The sequence below is a fragment of the Scyliorhinus canicula genome, chromosome 16 (genome assembly GCF_902713615.1).
Source record: "Scyliorhinus canicula chromosome 16, sScyCan1.1, whole genome shotgun sequence".
NCBI lineage: Eukaryota > Metazoa > Chordata > Chondrichthyes > Carcharhiniformes > Scyliorhinidae > Scyliorhinus > Scyliorhinus canicula.
The window spans coordinates 133,212,892-133,231,527 of record NC_052161.1 but is presented as its reverse complement, the minus strand read 5'-3'; the positions used below and the strand labels follow the sequence as shown (position 1 = coordinate 133,231,527).

Below are 18,636 nucleotides of genomic sequence, written 5' to 3'. Positions count from 1 at the left end.
GGAGTTTCTCCCCGGTCTATCCCACGCTTAAGAAATGTTTTCATCACTGGGAAGCCAGACTGACTCCTCAGAGATTGGGCAGTCATTTTGAAAGGTGCCCTGATCGCTAAGTGAACTCGAGGTCCTACACGACCCCCACCCACGGGCAATATCACCCCCATACATGAAAATGAAATGAAATGAAAATTGCTTATTGTCACAAGTAGGCTTCAAAAGAAGTTACTGTGAAAAGCCACTAGTCGCCACATTCCAGCGCCTGTTCGGGGAGGCTGATACGGGAATCGAACTGTGCTGCTGGCCTGCCTTGGTCTGCTTACAATGCCAGCGATTTAGCCCTGTGCTAAACAGCCCCTGCGTTGGCATTACGCTTCCCCCATCCCCGCTAGTAAGGATACCATGTTATGGGGTCACTGAGATCCCCACTTTTCAGGCTTTATGGGGCCCCTTCATACCCGCCCTTCATCTACCCACCCTGCATAACCTCCCTCGTCCCCCTTTCATGGGCATGGCCACCCTCAGGTCCTGACAGTGCCACTCTGGCATCTGGGCACAGCAATGCTAGCATGCTGGCAGTGCCCTGCCAACTTAGCACTGCCACTTGGGCACCCTGATGATGCCAGGTCGAGACTTGCTGGGGAGGCCATTAGTTTCCGGCTGCCGAGAGAATCCTATAAAATTCTTACAGGATTAGATAGAGTAGGAAGGATGTTCCCGATGGTGGGTGTGTTCAGAACCAGGGATCACAGTCTGAGGATACGGGACGGGTGGACAGAGTGTTCAGCCTGTGGAATGCATTACCACAGGAAGTAGTTGATACCAAAACATTGCATGTTTTCAAGAAGCAGTTAGATGTAGCACTTAGACGAAGGGGACCAAAGGATATGGGGGAAGAGCAGAATTAGGCTACTGAATTGGATGATCAGCCATGATCATAATGGATGGCAGAGCAGGCTCAAAGGGCTGAATGGCCTCCTCCTATTTTCTATGTTTCTATCTGTGCTTCTAATCTGGCGCAGACATTTTTAAATGAACCATATGACTGATTTAAATATGCTGATCTGAATCTCGCCCGGTGAGGGAGAGATACAAGTCCGGATGTCTTGCAAGGTTCAGTTGAATCTTTTTTTTTTATAAAAAGAGTACCCAATTAATTTTTTTCAAATTAAGGGGCAATTTAGCGTGGCTAATCCATCCAGCCTGCACATCTTTTGGGTTGTGGGAGCGAAACCCACGCAGACACGGGGAGAATGTGCAAACTCCACACGGACAGTGACCCAGAGTCAGGATCGAACCTGGGACCTCGGCGCCGTGAGGCAGCAGGGCTAAACTACTGTGCCACCGTGCTGCCCTGAATCTTGCATGATGTCTCAAGCGTCGCGTCACCAAGTCAGGCACGAAGAGGCCAGTAAATAGCGCCTTGGAGATGTGACGTGGCCTGCTGATTCACTGCCATACATTTTGTATACTTGCTCAAAATGAATTTAACCTTCCCCACTCCAATTGTCTCTCCCACTCCTTCCACCAACTGTGGTCAGAATACATCAACATTGAAAACTGTACCTGAATAAGCCAGCTTGGTTTAATCAGCCGTTTGCCTTTCTGTGACAAATCATACTTGCGTCTCCCCAGTGCATCCTTGCTTTTCTGTTTCATGTACTTCTGTACAGAGTCATGAAAGGTATTCTAGCTGCGTCCTTTCTTTAAACTTGCTCAAATCATCCCGGTTGTCTTTCTTGGACCTTCTGCGTGAGCAGCGTTTCTTGTCTAAGCCGTATTACTCTGCTGTTCTTGGTTCTTTGCATTATAGATATTCCCAAGTATTCCTCTCAACCTTTCTGCTATTCTTATGTTACAACTCCCAAATCAATATAGTACAGTTTAGCCATCTCTTCCCACCTTACACCCACATCCAAATGTCTGCTACCTGTATTTGAACTCATGCCACGTTTCACACACTTTGTGTTTGCTGACATTCTGTGGCTTCACATTCATCCCCTTTGAAAAACCTCATCTTTCTTTCCAAATCCCTTCATTGCCTCACTCCTCCCTTACCTTGCAGCCTTCTTCAGCTCTGCAACACTTCAAGATTCTTTTTTGTGACAATTGATGATAGCTTCATAGTCACCATTACTGAGACTAGCTTTCAATTTCAATTAATTGCAACAAAATTCTATCAGTTGCATGGCAGGATTTGAACCTGTGTACCCAGAGCATTAACACGCCGTCTGGATTACTGGTCCAGTGACTTACCGCTACACCTGTGTGTACACCCTAACACTTGGAAGATATCTGCACCCTGATAATTCTAGCCTCTTGATTACCCCAAGTTTCAACTGGCCCAGTGGTTAGCACTGCTAACTCACAGCATCAGGGACCCAGGTTCAATTCCGGCCTTGGGTGACTGTCTATGTGGGGTTTGCACATTCTCCCCGTGTCTGCGGGGGTTTCCTCCGGGTGCTCCGGTTTTCTCCCACACTGCAAATATGTGCAGGTTAGGTGGATTGGCCATCTTAAATTGCCCTTTAGTATCCAAAAGGTAAGGGGGGTTCTGGGATATTGGTCGGGCATGGGCCTAGGTAGGGTGCTCTTTCCAAGGGTCGGTTTAGACTCGATAGGCCGAATGGCCTCCTTCTCTACTGAATTTTTGAATAACGGTGGCACATTGACAATTTTCCAGGATTCTTGGACGTTTACCACCAGTGCATCCACTATTTCTGGAGCTACTTCCTTTAATATCCTAGGATGCATCCCGCCAGGCTAAGGGGACCTATTGGCTTTAGCCCCATTAGTTTCCTCTAGTGATAGTTTTAAATATATATATTTTTTAGGAGTACCCAATTTATTTTTCCAATCAAGGGACAATTTATTGTGGCCAATCGACCTACCCTGTGCATCTTTGGGGTTGTGGGGGTGAAACTCACGCAGACAGGGGGAGAATGTGCAAACTCCATACGGACAGTGGCCTTGAACACTCGGCATCGTGAGGCAGCAGTGCTAATCACTGTGCCACCGTGATGCCCTTTCTAGCGAGTTATTGTATTTATTTCCTTCCCCCTTTTTGCTCTTGATTTAGTATTTTTGGAATGTTATTAGTGTCTTCTACCATGATGACTGACACAAAGTATTTATTTAATTCCTCTTCCATTTCCTGGTTACCATTATTATTTCCTCAGTCTCATTCTCTAAGTGGCCTATGTTAACGTTGGTCTCCCTCTTCCTTTTTATACATTTAAAGAAGCTCTTACTGTTTGCTTTTATATTACTTGCTAGTTTACCCTCAGGTTATCTTTACCCTCTTTATTATTTTTTAGTCATCTTTTGTTTGTTTTTTAAAAAACTTTTCCAATCCTCTGGCTTACCATCAATGTTTGCCACATTGTATCGTTTTGTTTTCTTTCAGCTTAATTCTATCCTTAGCTTCCTTGGTTAACTAACCGTGGTTGATTTACCCCTTCCTAGAATCCTTCTTCCTCACTGGAATATATCTTTGTTGAAAGTCATGAACTATTTTCATAAACATTTGCCATTGCTGATCAACTGTATTTTCTGCCAAAATTCCTTTCCCAGTCCACTCCAACCAACTGTTCCCTCATTCCTTTATAGTTACCTTTACTAGGGGAGGCAGTGACATAATGGTATGAAAATGAAATGAAAATCGCTCATTGTCACAAGCCGGCTTCAAATGAAGTTACTGTGAAAAGCCCCTAGTCCCCACATTCCGGCTCCTGTTCGGGGAGGGTGGTACGGGAATGTGGCGACTAGGGGCTTTTCACAGCAACTTCATTTGAAGCAGTAGTGGTATTATCGCTGGACTACTAACCAGAGACCCTCAGAATCATGCTCCGAGGACCCGGGTTCGAATCCCACCAGGGCAGATGGTGAAATTGGATTTCAAGAAGAATCTGGAATTAAAGGTCAAACTATTGTCAAAACTCAATCTGGTTCACATGACCTTTAGGGAAGGAAATCTGTCATACCTGCTACATCTGGCCCCAATGTGACTCCAGATCCACAGCAATATGGTTGACTCTTCAATACCCTCAGGGATGGGCATCAAATGCTGGCTTAGCCAGCAGCTCCCACATCCCATGGATGAATAAAACAAAAATCTAATTGAAATGTAGCACAGTTGTTTCTGACCCAGGTTTCTCAGTCTCAAACTGAATGATAAATTCTACCATGTATTGGTCACGATTTCCAAGTGGATCTTTTACTCTAGAGATTGTTTACCAAACCTGCAAACCAGACTACTCCCAGCAGTGTCTTTTCCTCCTATGAGTACTCAATTCATTTTTTCCAATTAAGGGGCAATTTAGCGTGGCCAATCCACCTAGCCGGCACATCTTTTGGGTTGTGGGGGCGAAACCCGCGCAAACACGGGGAGAATGTGCAAACTCCACACCGACAGTGACCCAGAGACGGGATGGAACCTGGGACCTCGGCGCCGTGAGGCAACAGGGCTAACCCACTGCGCCACTGTGCTGCCCCATCCGCTTGTTATTTCTTACCTTCACCCATATAGACTCTACATATTCCGATCCAAGATAATTTCTTGCTATCGTCCTTATTCTATCTTATACAAACAAAGATACCCCATCACCCTTTTCTTCCTGCCTATCCCGTCAAATATCCCTGAATATTAGTTCCCAGATATGATCTTCTTTTAACTACATTTCTATAATGGCTATAAGATCATAACCATCAACCTCAATTTGTGCCGTTAATTAATTTATTTTGTGCCGAATACTATGTGCGTTTCAGTCAGGAGCCATTAATTTAGTCTTTTTATCATTTTTTCTCCCTTTGACACAATTTGCTGCTACTTTTTTTTCAATGCTTGTACACTCTGTCCCTTCCTGCCATTCTGGATATCATTACCTAAATAGCTGCCTTGTAATGCTAACATATCCTTTTGCTTTTTAAGCCTACATATTGTATCCCCTCTCCAGAACCATCCCCCCCCCCCTATTTAGTTTAAAGCCCTCTCTATTTCTTTAGTTATGGGGTTAGCAAGAACACTGGTCCCAGTGTGGTTCAGATGTACGCCATCCCAATGGTACAGCTCCACTTTCTGCAGTACTGTTGCCAATGCCCATGAACCAAAACACACTTCTCCAGACAAGTCTTTCAGCCACATATTCATCTCTCTAATTTTATGTCATGTGCCAATAATAATCCAGAGATTAACCTTGGAGATTATGTTGTTTAATTTAGTGCCTAGCTCCTTAAACTCTCTGTGTAGAACCCCTTTACTCATTCTGCCTATGTTGTTGGTACCTACCTAGGCCATGGGAATGGAATCATCCCCCTCCCTTTGCAAGTTTCTGACTGGCGTTCTTTTATTATTGTTGCCTGTAGTTGTAAATCTTCCTCTTTTTGGGTGTTTGAGCACGAGGTTGTAAACATCCCCAACCCCAACATCCCATCCCCACCCTCCTCAGAGTTTGAGTATGAATAAACTAACCTTCTGAGTTAATCATAATGTAAGTTTGCTGCGAGTGCTTATTCAATTGGATCATGCAAACCGAGGGACACTAACTCACACAATGGAAAAGTCATTGGTCTATGCGATTAGCTGATCTAAAAAACAAACTGTAAAAAGGGAGACACTTTAATTATTGGCCTGGGCTATAAAGCACCAAACCCACTAAGTTCCTAATTGCTCACCCATGCCAGAAAGTTTGTATCAGCGAGGGGAAAAAATTCCCACTGTCAAACAGATTAACAATACTCATTCAACATCTGAAATGACACATCAGAGATCGCCATCAACCATGGAGATTGTGCTGTAGTGTAAGTGAGAATATTGGAGGTGGGGAAAAGGATTGCATTAGACACCATTTGGTAATGGCGTGTGATGGAGGACATTATAGTGTATCTCTGAAAGTGTTACTTTAAATACAAAATTTAAGGTTTGCTGCCTAGTAGAAAATATAAAAAGAGATATGGTTTGTTTCAGCACATCTGCACGTTATCTTTCAGTACTTGGATCATAATCTCGCATTTAATATTGTGTCAATTGTGTGGAACACACTCTTGTCATTAATGACATCTTATTGCATCGTTTTATTCCCTCTCTGTTGCATATCGTGGAGGAATTAATCCATGCCTGAGTCAGTGTACCTTTTAACTGAACATTTCCTCCTTCAAAAGAGTGGTTTTAACTATTACGCACTGAAGGGAATTATGCATTTCAATGGTTGGAGAAAATCAATTACCGAAAGGCTAACCGTTAGTTGCGTGCCAGAAGTCTGCACTTTACCTTTAAGATGGAGGGGTGGGGGGTGCGCGGAGGGGGCGTTGAAAGAAATCGAAGCCAGTGTACAAGTCACGGTGACAAAGCAAAATGGTTTCAATTCCAGTCAAGGCACATTTACTTTAGGAACAGGAATTATCTTTGAACTATTACACTGCACCATTATTTAAGCTGAACACTCCCAAAGGGGAACAAAAAAACAATAATTTACTCGTCAATCTTAACTAAATTCCAGACATAGTCTTTGTTGTATTTTTAAATGGAAACATGAATTGTGGTACAGTACACTGGACCTCGGAGTGAAGGGGGGGATGTGGTGATTGAGAGAGAGAGAGAGAGAGAGAGAGGTGGAGACCCCAGGTCACTATGGGAAGCCAGCAGTTGATTATACACATGCAGAATAGAGGAGTATCACTAATTTGCTAGTTCTTTCAGAGGAGCAGCAAAGCAAAGATTGGTTAAATGTCCTCTCTCTGTGACATCTGATTCTTTAAAAAAAACATTTAAAGCTCCCAATTCTGCCCCCCCCCCCCCCCCCCCCCCCCCCCCCCCCCCCCCCCCAATTAAGGGGCAATTTAGCGTGGCCAATCCACCTACCCTGCACATATTTTGGGTTGTGGGGGGGAGACCCACAGCAACACTGGGAGAACGTGCAAACTCCACACGGCCAGTGACCCGGGGCCGGGATCGAACTCGTGTCCTCGGCGCCGTGAGGCAGCAGAGCTAACTACTGCACCACCGTGTTGCCCCGTGACATCTGATTCGATGAAAGATGGAGGATCAAGGACCAACACGGGAACATTTCAGAAATGGAGTCCAACCTGAATAGGTACATGGGTTGCAGAACAGAGGAGCCAAAGTGGTGGAAGGAGAGATTAATGTTGATAAAATAAGCATTCCTGTCAATGAAGGATGTGAAATTCGAACGTTGGTTCAGGGCTGAAAAGATCGTCAAGGTTTCACAAGAATAGCAAGGTTGCAGAGTTTAGAATGAGAGTCAAAAACGTCCTCGATTTTTCTGCTGTGATGGAGCATTTGTTGCTTAAGACTGGGCAGGGAGTCTAGACAGTGTGGAGGGTGATAGATTGCCTGTGGGAAGCAGAGCAGGTGGGGTAGAATGTTCTCAGGGTACAGATAAAATCTGTGAATGGGGATGGTGCCCTGAAGAGGTGGCATGTCGGTGAGGAAAAGGAGATGGCAAAGGATAGCTGTGTGCAGACGGTGGGGATTTGCATTAGACAAAAATGGAAACATGAAAGGGCAGTCCCAGGCAACTGAAGGGAGATGATGGTGGGGAATGATGTGGCCAGCTAAATAGGCGAAGGGGGTCAAAGGTACAGATTGGTCTGATAAAACCGATAAGCTTTTAAACACAGGGAAGGGGCGGGGGGGGGGGCTAAAGTTTTTTAGGACTTTAAATAGCCTGCATAGATGCCATAAAATCAAATGGCTTACGCAGGGTTTTTTAAAAAAAACGTGGAGTTGTTTTGATAAAATTGATACTTTCCATTCCATATTTAATGTCCCTATTGGTTTTTATATAATAGACATAAAAATCAGAAAGAAACTTGCACCTTATTGGTAGAGTTTCAGTTTTATTGAAGTTGTAGTAGCTGGAATAAAAAGTTTTGCAGAGGGTCATACATACATTGTTCAACAAATATCACCACTCGCACAATGTTTGCACATAAAATTGACAGCCTACAGATTGGTCATTGGGTTTAACTGGTATATGTCGATGTTTATGTTCCACAGTGGCCTCTTTCCATCCTTACTCTATCAAGCGCCATCGGCATAACCTTCTATTTCTTCCTCCCTCGTGAGTTATTCTAGTTTCCATTTAAATACATCTGCGCTATTTGCCTCAAGTGCTCTACATGGAATAGCTCCACGTTCTCACCACTCGCTGGTCATAGCCATCGTGAATCCATTAGACTTTAAAGTTTCAAGTGCTAAATAATATTTTGAGAAAATTGATCACTGTAGGTTGGTTTTACAGACATTTCTTTTTTAGAAAAGGAAATTTTTACACACCTGAACCTTGGTTAAATCTGTCCAGGCTGTAGCCCCATTTTATTCTGAAGTCAGAGAGAACACACCTAGGAACCATCACTGCTAGGAATATGAATTTCATCTTTTGCAAACATAAATCTTTACCAAAGGGGTTTTCAAAGTGCCCCTTTATGGAAAACCATCAACTTGCTGAATTTAGGTTGAGCTTTAATTGTAGTGGTAAACACAATGGGTGGAGTTTATTTTGCCGTTCATTGGCAGAGTCGCTCGGGCAGGAAAAGCAGAGTGTTACCTGGCTGCAACCCTGGCTTTTCCTGCCATATTTTTACACTTTGTCAAAACAAAACCGAAGCCTGCCCCGCCAGAAACTTAGGTTTTTGAAAGATTGGGAAGGACACCCCGATGTAAAAACAAAACCAAACCAGAAAACAGAACCCACCCCTGTGTGGAACGGCCCCTCGCCCTCCGCAACTTCCTTCACAGTGCGTCGGGGGCAGTGCCCGGGGACTACTTGGGCATGACCCTCTTCCCCCGGGAGCTGTACATCTCCTGCGTTCCCCAGCTGCACATAGCGAGGGACCTGTTGTGATTCACCTGATGAAATGACAGCCCAACATGGTGGGGAGGGGTGGAACAATCCGGCTTAAACGCCCGATACACACATTCAAAGCCAGGATCCCAGTCTCACCGTTGCAAACACAGCTTCGGGCCTCCCACTCCTTTCTCCGCCCCCACTGCTGTTCCTGACCCCCGAAAACATGGATAGAAAGTCCCCCCACTACCTTGCAAAAAGGGAAGACATGGGTTTGTGCTAATAATTCACATGTTCGGCCTGGAAAAAATCAAGTTCGCCTTGAGAGGGTCGGTGGTAGGGTTCACCCAGGAGGTGGCAACCTTCATTGACTTCATTAATCATCAGCGAAAGGGGGGGGGGCCGCTAGGGTAGTATAGAGTAGGGGGTTAAATAGGCGGGCCTTGGAGGGACGGATGTCGGCGGCTGATTTTTGATTACTGTTCTTTGTACTCTATTATTTTTTGTACTGTGGTTGCTTGTTATGCCAAAAATACCTCATTCAAAATTGTTTGTTAAAAAAAAATTCTCATGCTAAAATGTGATTTCAGTTGTTCCAGTAACAAGAAGCTCAAAGAAATGTGGCTTTTGTGTGCTACCTAAAAAGACCTGCAACTAAAATGCCATCCTTCATGACACATGCATACCTCCTAGCGGCTAACTCGAGAAAGGCATCAACAGTCCTGGGTGAATTGTTTCTCCATGAATAGTGCAGATACAGGAGCCTAAAACAATGACTTCAGTTCCTGTACATTGATTATAAAGAACCTACACTTACACTAGCAGAGTTAATCATTATTAGCATGTTGGTCTGCCAACTTTGTCACAAGTCCAAAATCAGGAAGTATTGTATTTTGATCTTTGAATTTACATGAGCAACAAAACAGTCGGAACCTCAAAATTGACAAGCAAGCATTTCCCGCACAGGGAAAAAAAACATAATTTTGCAACAGAAGTTTCTATGGTCGACTCAAAAAGCAGACTGGCTCAAAACAGGACAATCCACAGACTGGTTTAGCACAGGGCTAAAGGTCTGGCTTTTAAAGCAGCCCAAGGCAGGCCAGCAGCACAGTTCAATTCCCGTACCAGCCTCCCCGAACAGGCGCTGGAATGTGGCAACTAGGGGCTTTTCACAGTAACTTAATTTGAAGCCTACTTGTGACAATAAGCGATTTTCATTTCCTTTCAAGTTTATATTTTTTTTAATAAACTCTCATTATATTGAAAGTATGCAGAAGTTGAAAGGCATCAAGGAATTGGAGTTGACTGGGCAGATCCAGTCGTTGTGGAGCAGTAATCAATAAAACCAAAACAAGAATTATATTCCAAAGTCATTGGGCAGGAGATATGGTGACCAGACACGCTGTACCCATTGTTCATTAAGCCTCATGGTGCCCAGTAACTTTCCTCCAAAAAACTCAAATATTCCTGTTTGCAGAGTTTTGCTCCTTACATATCAGAGATTTCCGTCAGCACTTCACTTTTTCGCACAGAACCAGCGTATCTTCTTTTTCACTTCCTCTCCTCTCGGCTTTCCTGCCTCTTGCTGCACGCGCAAAAATCCGTATCACTGGCATCCAGACCCGGTGACGGGGGCAAACTTACCTCTTCCCCCATCATGGATTGATTCTCAAATGGGATAGCTTCTCACTGCACGGTTGGTTTGCCTTTCAATGCCCCGATTGACCATTGTCAAAATCACGCCCCTCCCCCCCAGTTGTTCCGACGCAATTTGCATCGCAATCTTCCACACCTAGTCATTGTTTTTTGGAGGGTAGGGCGGGATTTGCACTGGCATGAAGAGGGGCAGAGCCTAAAGACGCCAGCAAGCCCCCCCCCCGACACAGAAATCAGGGCAGCATTAAGAAAGGGCGCCCCGGTCTCAAAGTGACAGGTCAGGCCACCACTCCCTCAACATCAGTGGCATTAGGGCTTCAGTGCACGCCCCCTCTCCCACCATCCTTTCTGGCCTGAACCACCCTACCCCCCTCCGTATCTCCCCCTTCCACCCACAATGATTTCTGTCATTGGGGTTCCCCCCAATGGGTCTCCCTGCAGCGGCGTGCAGAGGGGGGGGCCGACGGGGCGCTGGCCCCGGGCAGCGACTGGATGGGGGCAGCACCGCGGTCGGCCCGAGCGCGCCTGCGCACCGCGGTCGGCCCGAGCGCGCCTGCGCACCGCGGTCGCCGCGGTCGGCCCGAGCGCGCCTGCGCACCGCGGTCGGCCCGAGCGCGCCTGCGCACCGCGGTCGGCCCTAGCGCGCCTGCGCACCGCGGTCGGCCCGAGCGCGCCTCCGCACCGCGGTCGGCCCGAGCGCGCCTGCGCACTGCAGAGGCTGGAGAGGGAGCAGAAAGGGCGCGAATTTTCCAGAATGGACGGCATTGCCACCATGGGTGAGTTTTATTTATTCATTTATTTATTTTATTTATTTGATCTATTTTAAAACTCTTCTCTGCACCCTCTCTGTAGCTGTCAACTTTTAAACTGTCGTGCCCAGAATTTGACATTTGGACCAGGGGCACCCATTTGGGACAGAACCAGTATTTTATAAAAATTCATCATGGCCTCTTAACTTTTGCCCTCTTACCCTTTATACTTAAAGCCCAGGGTCAGCAGGGTGCAGGGGAGATTCTCAGAGACTTGACTGCAAGCTGCTGGAGCTCGGATCTTGAACAGAGCTTTTATATCTGGATTTGGGGACCCTTTATGCACTGGCATAGTGCACAAACAGGCCCCACATGACCAGGGTTTTGTGAAGAAGAAGGGATCTGGAAATGTGTTGACTGTGAAAATTATATTTGTGGAAATTGGGTGAAGTAGTTTGATGAGACTTGGTGCTAAAGCTTTAGAGAAATGAAGATGGAATTTGATTTGAAGAAGTTCAACGTTTTGAAGGATATTGTGGCTGAAATGAAAGCGATACGTGCTGAATGAGCTGACCGAAATGTGTGAGATATGTCTTTGTATCTGCTATGTGTAATTTATCGGTCATATTATTGCAATTTTCCTGTTAATTCATGTTTAATTTACGTTGATTTTGGTGTGATTGCTAATATAAAAGTGAAGTCTTGTATATTGGTCTTAGTTGGGTTGTTTGTAGTTGTTTCCACAAGGGTCATAACAGTATTTCCATGACGTTCTGCTCATATCCTTCTCCATGGGGGTTGCAGAGGAGGGAGGCGCAACTTTTGAGACATAACATCTCACCCATTGATTTAGATTTAGAACAGTACAGCACAGAGCAGGCCCTTCGGCCCTCGATGTTGTGCCGAGCAATGATCACCCTACTCAAACTCACGTATCCACCCTATACCCGTAACCCAACAACTCCCCCTTAACCTTACTTTTTAGGACACTACGGGCAATTTAGTATGGCCAATCCACCTAACCCGCACATCTTTGGACTGTGGGAGGAAACCGGAGCACCCGGAGGAAACCCACGCACACACGAGGAGGACGTGCAGACTCCGCACAGACAGTGACCCAGCTGGGAACCAAACCTGGGACCCTGGAGCTGTGAAGCATTGATGCTAACCACTATGCTACCGTGTTGCAAAGCAAAATGACTGAAGAAGAGAACAATATCCCTAGAATTCCAGCGCTAAGGGGAAATTGACTAACTTACAGCGCAATTTAACCTCAGGCAGCCGTCCTATACCTTAGAGATGGCAAAGATAAAGAGGTCAGTGAATAGCTCTAGAACGGGTGCAACTACGTTTTTTTATAGGTTTTTTGGTGATATTTAATGAAATATTTACGTGGGATGTAGTAAGAGTGAAGCCTGGATGATCAGAGGACTGCTATGGCATTTAATCTCGGAATAGGAGACATTTATTCCTTAACATGCTAATATTTGAATACAGATACCACTAATTTGCAAGTCTATGATATAAATTGCACAAAATTATCAGTGGAGATGAACAAGAAAGAGAGAAATTAAAAAAGGAATGTTCAGACTTTGCAAATTATTATGACAATGATGTGGTTGCAATTCAGTTATATGACGAAATTATTGATTTTGTGATGCTCCTTCGAGCTGGAGGGACTAGAGTTCCCCCTGATCCTAAAGATGCTCTGGAGTCTTTACTGCAGTATGGGAGGGATGTCTTTCCGACGCTGTGTGTTTCATACAGATTACTGCTTACAATTGCATTTTCAGTCGCAAGCTGTGAAAGGTCATTTTCAAAACTGAAATTAATAAAAACATATCTGAGGTCTTCTATGTCACAGGAGCGACTGACCAACCTGGCTTTAATAAGCATTGAAAAAGAATTTCTCACAGCTGATGTAAAAAATGAAGTAGTTCAGGTGTTTTGTGACAGGAGGTATCATTTGGGGAAAAGAACTTAATAAATTTGATTGATTAATATTAAAATCGAATAAATCAGGGTAGCATGGTGGTTAGCATAAATGCTTCACAGCTCCAGGGTCCCAGGTTCGATTCCCGGCTGGGTCACTGTCTGTGTGGAGTCTGCACGTCCTCCCCCTGTGTGCGTGGGTTTCCTCCGGGTGCTCCGGTTTCCTCCCACAGTCCAAAGATGTGCGGGTTAGGTGGATTGGCCATGCTAAATTGCCCGTAGTGTCCTAATAAAAGTAAGGTTAAGGGGGGGGGTTGTTGGGTTACGGGTATAGGGTTGATACGTGGGTTTGAGTAGGGTGATCATGGCTCAGCACAACATTGAGGGCCGAAGGGCCTGTTCTGTGCTGTACTGTTCTATGTTTAAAGCGTTTATTTCATGTTTCATCTGTGTTTATATATTCAAAATGTTTTCCTTTCTCATAATATTTCTCAGTATATTAGGCCTTATACTTGAGTCTTTGGGGGCATATAATCAAGATTTGCCCCGGGCATCACCAGACCTCTGCACGCCGCTGGTCTCCCTTCAGAACCCCCCTCCTTCTCACTGGCATCAGCCCCCCCCCCCCCCCCTCCTTCTCACTGGCATCAGGGCCTCCCCCCCCCTCCCTCCAATCACCGGTACTAGTAGCCCCCTCAGGTGAGTGGGTTGTCAAAGAACCCCCCCTTCATTCCCTCTTTCAGGCCCCGCCACCTTGGCAGTGCCATTCCTGTCCCCAACCACCTGGGGGCTGCAATGGCTTCCGAGCCCCCTGGCGTGGACATCATGTTCGGTCTCCTCTGGTGGTGGAGACCGGCAACGTTTTCTGCCAGGCTCACATTGTGCCGGTGGGGGCGGTGCAGGAGATACTGGGAGCAAGGAGAATCCAGCTTGAAACGGATCTGATATTTAAATGCCGAGTTAAATATGTTAATCCGGTTCATGTCCAGCGAAGGCATGAACCAGATTAATTCTGCCGCAGCGGGCCGAGACCATCGTGCACTGATTGGCGCCTGGCGTGGATCCTGTTTAGGGGCTCCCCTGCTATTCACCCGACATAACCAGATGTAACGTGGCTGGAGAATCGCTCCCTCTGGGATTAATTTATAGTGCACCACCTGTGAGCCAGGTGGGATTCAGCCTCCGAGTGAAAACAGAATTTGACAGCGGAATCCGTAAGCCACGCCTGTAGAGGTATCAGACGGCACCATCAGTAAACAAGTCAGCACTGAGTAAGGTGGGAGGCAAGTTCGGTTGAACGATGGCAGGTTCAACCAAACATCTCATTGAAGGATCGCAGCTTTCCTGCCCGTGCTCGGAGTGCAAACAAAGGGCGTGATTTCACTGAAAGGGAACCAGGTTCCAAAGCGGGCACGTTAAGCCACGTGTTTCCCGTTATTAGCAGTACTGAGAAACACATGGTTATAAAATGCGACTCACATTAGAGAAGGTCCCGCAGTGGGGAATGCGTGGCCGAGGCCACACGTAGCCCCGTCTGCTACACTGCGGAGCTCCGCTTGCCGAGGCCCTCGACACAACACTGCCCAAGACTCAATGCACTAAGGGAGGGTCCCATCCCCCCACCCCCGCCCAACACCCACACATGGCACCCCCACCCGATAGCCAGCACACAGAAAATGCCAGCTTGTCACCTTGGCAGTGCCAACCTGGCAGCACCAGGGTGCCAATGTATCACCAGCAATGCAAGGGTGCCTCGTTACCCAAAGGGCATGCACCTGGGGGTCTCCGATTCCCTGGGTGACCCCCCCCCCCCCATGTGTGCTGTTCCATATGGTCCCTGTTTGTGGAGACCAGGACTGAACGTCGCTCGCCCGAGGTCTCCGAGGAGATGGTGATTGATTCCACAGCTCATGTACTCAGGAATCTTCACATTAAAGTGAGACTAGCTGTCTCGCTTTAATTTTCAGATTTGCCTGAAGGTGATCCCACTCACAAAGGCCGGGATTGGCACTGCCACGTCTTGTGAGATCATGGATCGCACAAGGCATGGTGAGTGGGGGAGATCCCAAGAGCGGGGTCTGCCGGCATCCATCGGCAACACTGCACCGCGGCGAGCTGCAATTCGGCCCCAGCATGGCTATTCGATCGTGCCCCAAATCTCCCACACTTGCAATTTAATCCAACTTCCTGCTGTCTATTTCTAGAAGCCAGTGTGCAAATGGAAACAAACAATAAAGATTGGGCTTACCATTGTGCATTACACACAGGGAGCTAGAGTGGAATAGAGGATTCTGGGGTCTTATGCTTAAAAAAGTAGAATCAATACTTATTTAAGAAATGAGGCAGAAATGTGATTGAAACAAATAAATGTCTGTGGTTCATAACCGCTGTCTACAATAGTTGGGTATGTTTCGGACTGGACATATTCCAGGAAATGTCATCACATGACCTGCCTTCAACTGCCCCTCTCCCAGACTCCTGACATTGGTCGCTCAACATGTGCGTCATCTGCAAATTCCCCTCCAAGCCACACACCATCCTGACCTGGAACTATAATTGCGGGGTAGCTCGATGGCACAGTGGTTAGCGCTGCTGCCTCTCAGTACCGAGGACCGAGGTTCGATCCTGGCCCTGGGTCACTGTCCGTATGGAGTTTGCACATTCTCCCTGTGTCTGTGTGGGTCTCACCCCCACAACCCAAAGATGTGCAGGCGAGGTGGATAGGCCATGCTAAATTGGGGGGGCGGGAAAAAGATTTGGGTACTTAAAACTTTTTTTAAAATAAGGAACTATAATCTCCATTCCTTCACTGTCACTGGCTCAAAAGCCTGGGACTCCCACCCTAACAGCACTGTGGGAGTACCTATATGATATAGAACTGCAGCATTTCAAGAAGATGGCTCACCATCTCCTTCTCAGGAGCAATTAGGGATGGGGAATAAAAATGCTAGCTTAGCAAGTGATGTCCCAAGTCCCATGAAAAGGTAGAAAATACTTAAAACGTAGGACTGATGTCAGGCAGTATGTAACATATTGCATGATTGACATTGGAGTGGATACTCTGGGTAGGGTAACAGTAAAATCTTGCAGAATCATTTGAAAGAAGACAGTTGAACGATGTGATATGGCAGGGTGGATGTAACTTTTAGACCGATTAATTGAGATAGGTCAAATACATACCACATTCATTTGATGAGTGATCACGTGCTCATGGTGATGTGGTAAGAAACCTCTTTCCACGAGGTATTATTTCAGCCAATGACTTTCACAAACTAATTGCAGAATTGAAACTGTTGCACAATGACATACACACTCTGAACATTAGATCATGCCTCCAGGCTTTATGTTCCTTCTCCCAGTAAAGTTTAGTGTGACAAATTCAAATGAAAGAACGAATTAGAGAGGCTTGTTTGTGCACAGCCCGAGACCTTGTGTTACATAACCAGCACGGGCTCGTCAGGCCAAATGGCCTGTTTCTTGCTGTAGCATAAAGTTTTCAGTCTAGTTTGGGCGAAGGGAAAATGCCACGTAGCAGACGTCACAATAGACACTTCCTGCTATTCAGCAAGCAGTAGCATTAACCACACCTTGTCCTGAACAAACGCTGGGTCACAGCAAAAAGAAATGTTCAACGTACCAAAGATTGTGGCGTTTCAGAGCAGACTGGAAGCATTAGTCCTACCAGGATTATAGTAAACGGCGCAGTCATGGCCAGTTGGAAGAAGGTTCTGTGAAAGGAGAGAAAAAAAACCAAATTCATCCTCCTGAAAACAATATATAAAACGTAACTTCAATACAGGTACTAAGAGTCAGTAGTTGGTTAAAACATTTGCGATCAATGCGCTTCTTCAAAGTCACAGTCAACAGCAGCATTTGATAAACACATACAAGGTAGACTTACTTACTGAGCCCAGAGATTTCCTTTAAACAAAATAAAATCTTACTTGAGTGAAAGAATTAAGTTGAGGCATTCGGATTTTCAGCCTGTTACAGCCACTGAAAGCAGTTTCCTCATAATGGCAACCGTGTTTGTTGCTAGGATACAAGGGGCCTTATCTGAATACAAGGACAGCCTGACTGCTTTATTCCACACCCACCCAAAATCAATTTGAGCAATTATATCCTTACTCAAAGCTTTCGTTGAAAAATCGCCCTGACGAGTGGTTTTAAGATAAATAAATATTTCAAAAGGAGAGAAAAAAAAAATGTGATCCTCATTTTTGCTTCCCTATTTTGTCTGGCAATTCGGAACTAAACAATTTAATACAGGCTGCAGCTGGCACGGGTTTAAACCTGACTGCATTGCTGTTTGTTTTTCAAATCTCCAGAAAAAAAACTACTGAAGTTAAAAAAACGTGTACATCCGTGAACATTCACAATTTTCTGATGGTGTGGAGTACAGCAATACAGTCAAGCTCATGCACTACATTTTCAATAGGTGCCAACTCCCAGTATATCACACGTTGAGTGCCATGCAAGGGTGGGAGACAGGCTTTAATTTACCATGCTTAATGATTCACAATTTAATTTTGGGTCATGTGGGGAGTTGTTGAAAAAAAGACATTAGATGCTTCACCTGTGAGAAAGGACAAAATGATAGGAAAGTCACCCTTGCGTACCTTTTGAAAATTGGTTCTAAATAACATTGGAGGACATCATGTCCCCACCCACACCTTTGATACATTTGGCGAGTGGCTTAGGGAGGATAGGAGACGGATCAGGCAATTTTCCTTTCAAATCAGAAAAATAACAATTTCAAGATAATAAAATTAAAGTACTTAAGATACCTTGATGATAATGACAATGACTAAATGACCATCCTTGTTCAAATCGCTCTATCTTTCACTGTTCCACGTTGAACCAAGTAAGCAGAGTCCAGGGATGAATATCCCAACGAACATCCACATTGTTCAAGGATGCTCCGATCTGGCACTCTGGAAATCCACACGTCAAGGCGTCAGCCACTGCTCCTTCGTCCCAGTTTCTTGCACATTTTGATTCTGGGGCCATTTTCTTTTCAACTTAATGTCACAGAACTGTGCAGGGATTTGTGGGACAGCAGACTATGCGCATTATGGCTGCAGAGCATGAACTCATGATTAAAGTCCCTGAGTGAGTCCCCCCCTATCATTGTTTGAACCATCACTTTGGAAACACCCCCCCCCCCCCCCCCCCCCCACCACTTTACTGATTGATGGTGCAGTTTGGAGTCCCGTGGCTTTTGCGTTGAACCTGCTAACTATTAATGGTTAGCGTGTTAACTCGTTAACTTTGTACTCTTCTAGGAACACGAATAGTCCCTCATTCGGGATCTATCTCCAGAAAACAGGGACGAATGGTCATCCTATGTTAAGTTCCCCTAAGACCCATCCTTAGATTATTTCCATTTCTAAATTTTCATTATCAGGGCTGCCACTTCAGCAGGTCAGGCCTGGTTTACTCTGCGTTACCCATATACCCGTTGGCAGAATATGGATATTAATTGCTGATGCCGACAC

General features: G+C 45.6%; 1 protein-coding gene across 1 annotated transcript in view; it reads right to left on the bottom strand.

The window, feature by feature from the left end:
* Positions 1-17,069, bottom strand: part of c16h1orf159 (chromosome 16 C1orf159 homolog) — a 40,047-nt gene extending 22,978 nt beyond the window's left edge. The window contains exons 1-2 of the mRNA XM_038773540.1: positions 17,044-17,069; positions 16,776-16,866 (exon numbers count right to left, since the gene is read on the bottom strand). Coding sequence (XP_038629468.1) covers positions 16,776-16,847 — 72 coding nt within the window. The 5' untranslated portion in view covers positions 16,848-16,866; positions 17,044-17,069. The remainder of the gene's footprint in view (positions 1-16,775; positions 16,867-17,043) is intronic.
* Between the last annotated feature and the right edge of the window lie 1,567 nt (positions 17,070-18,636).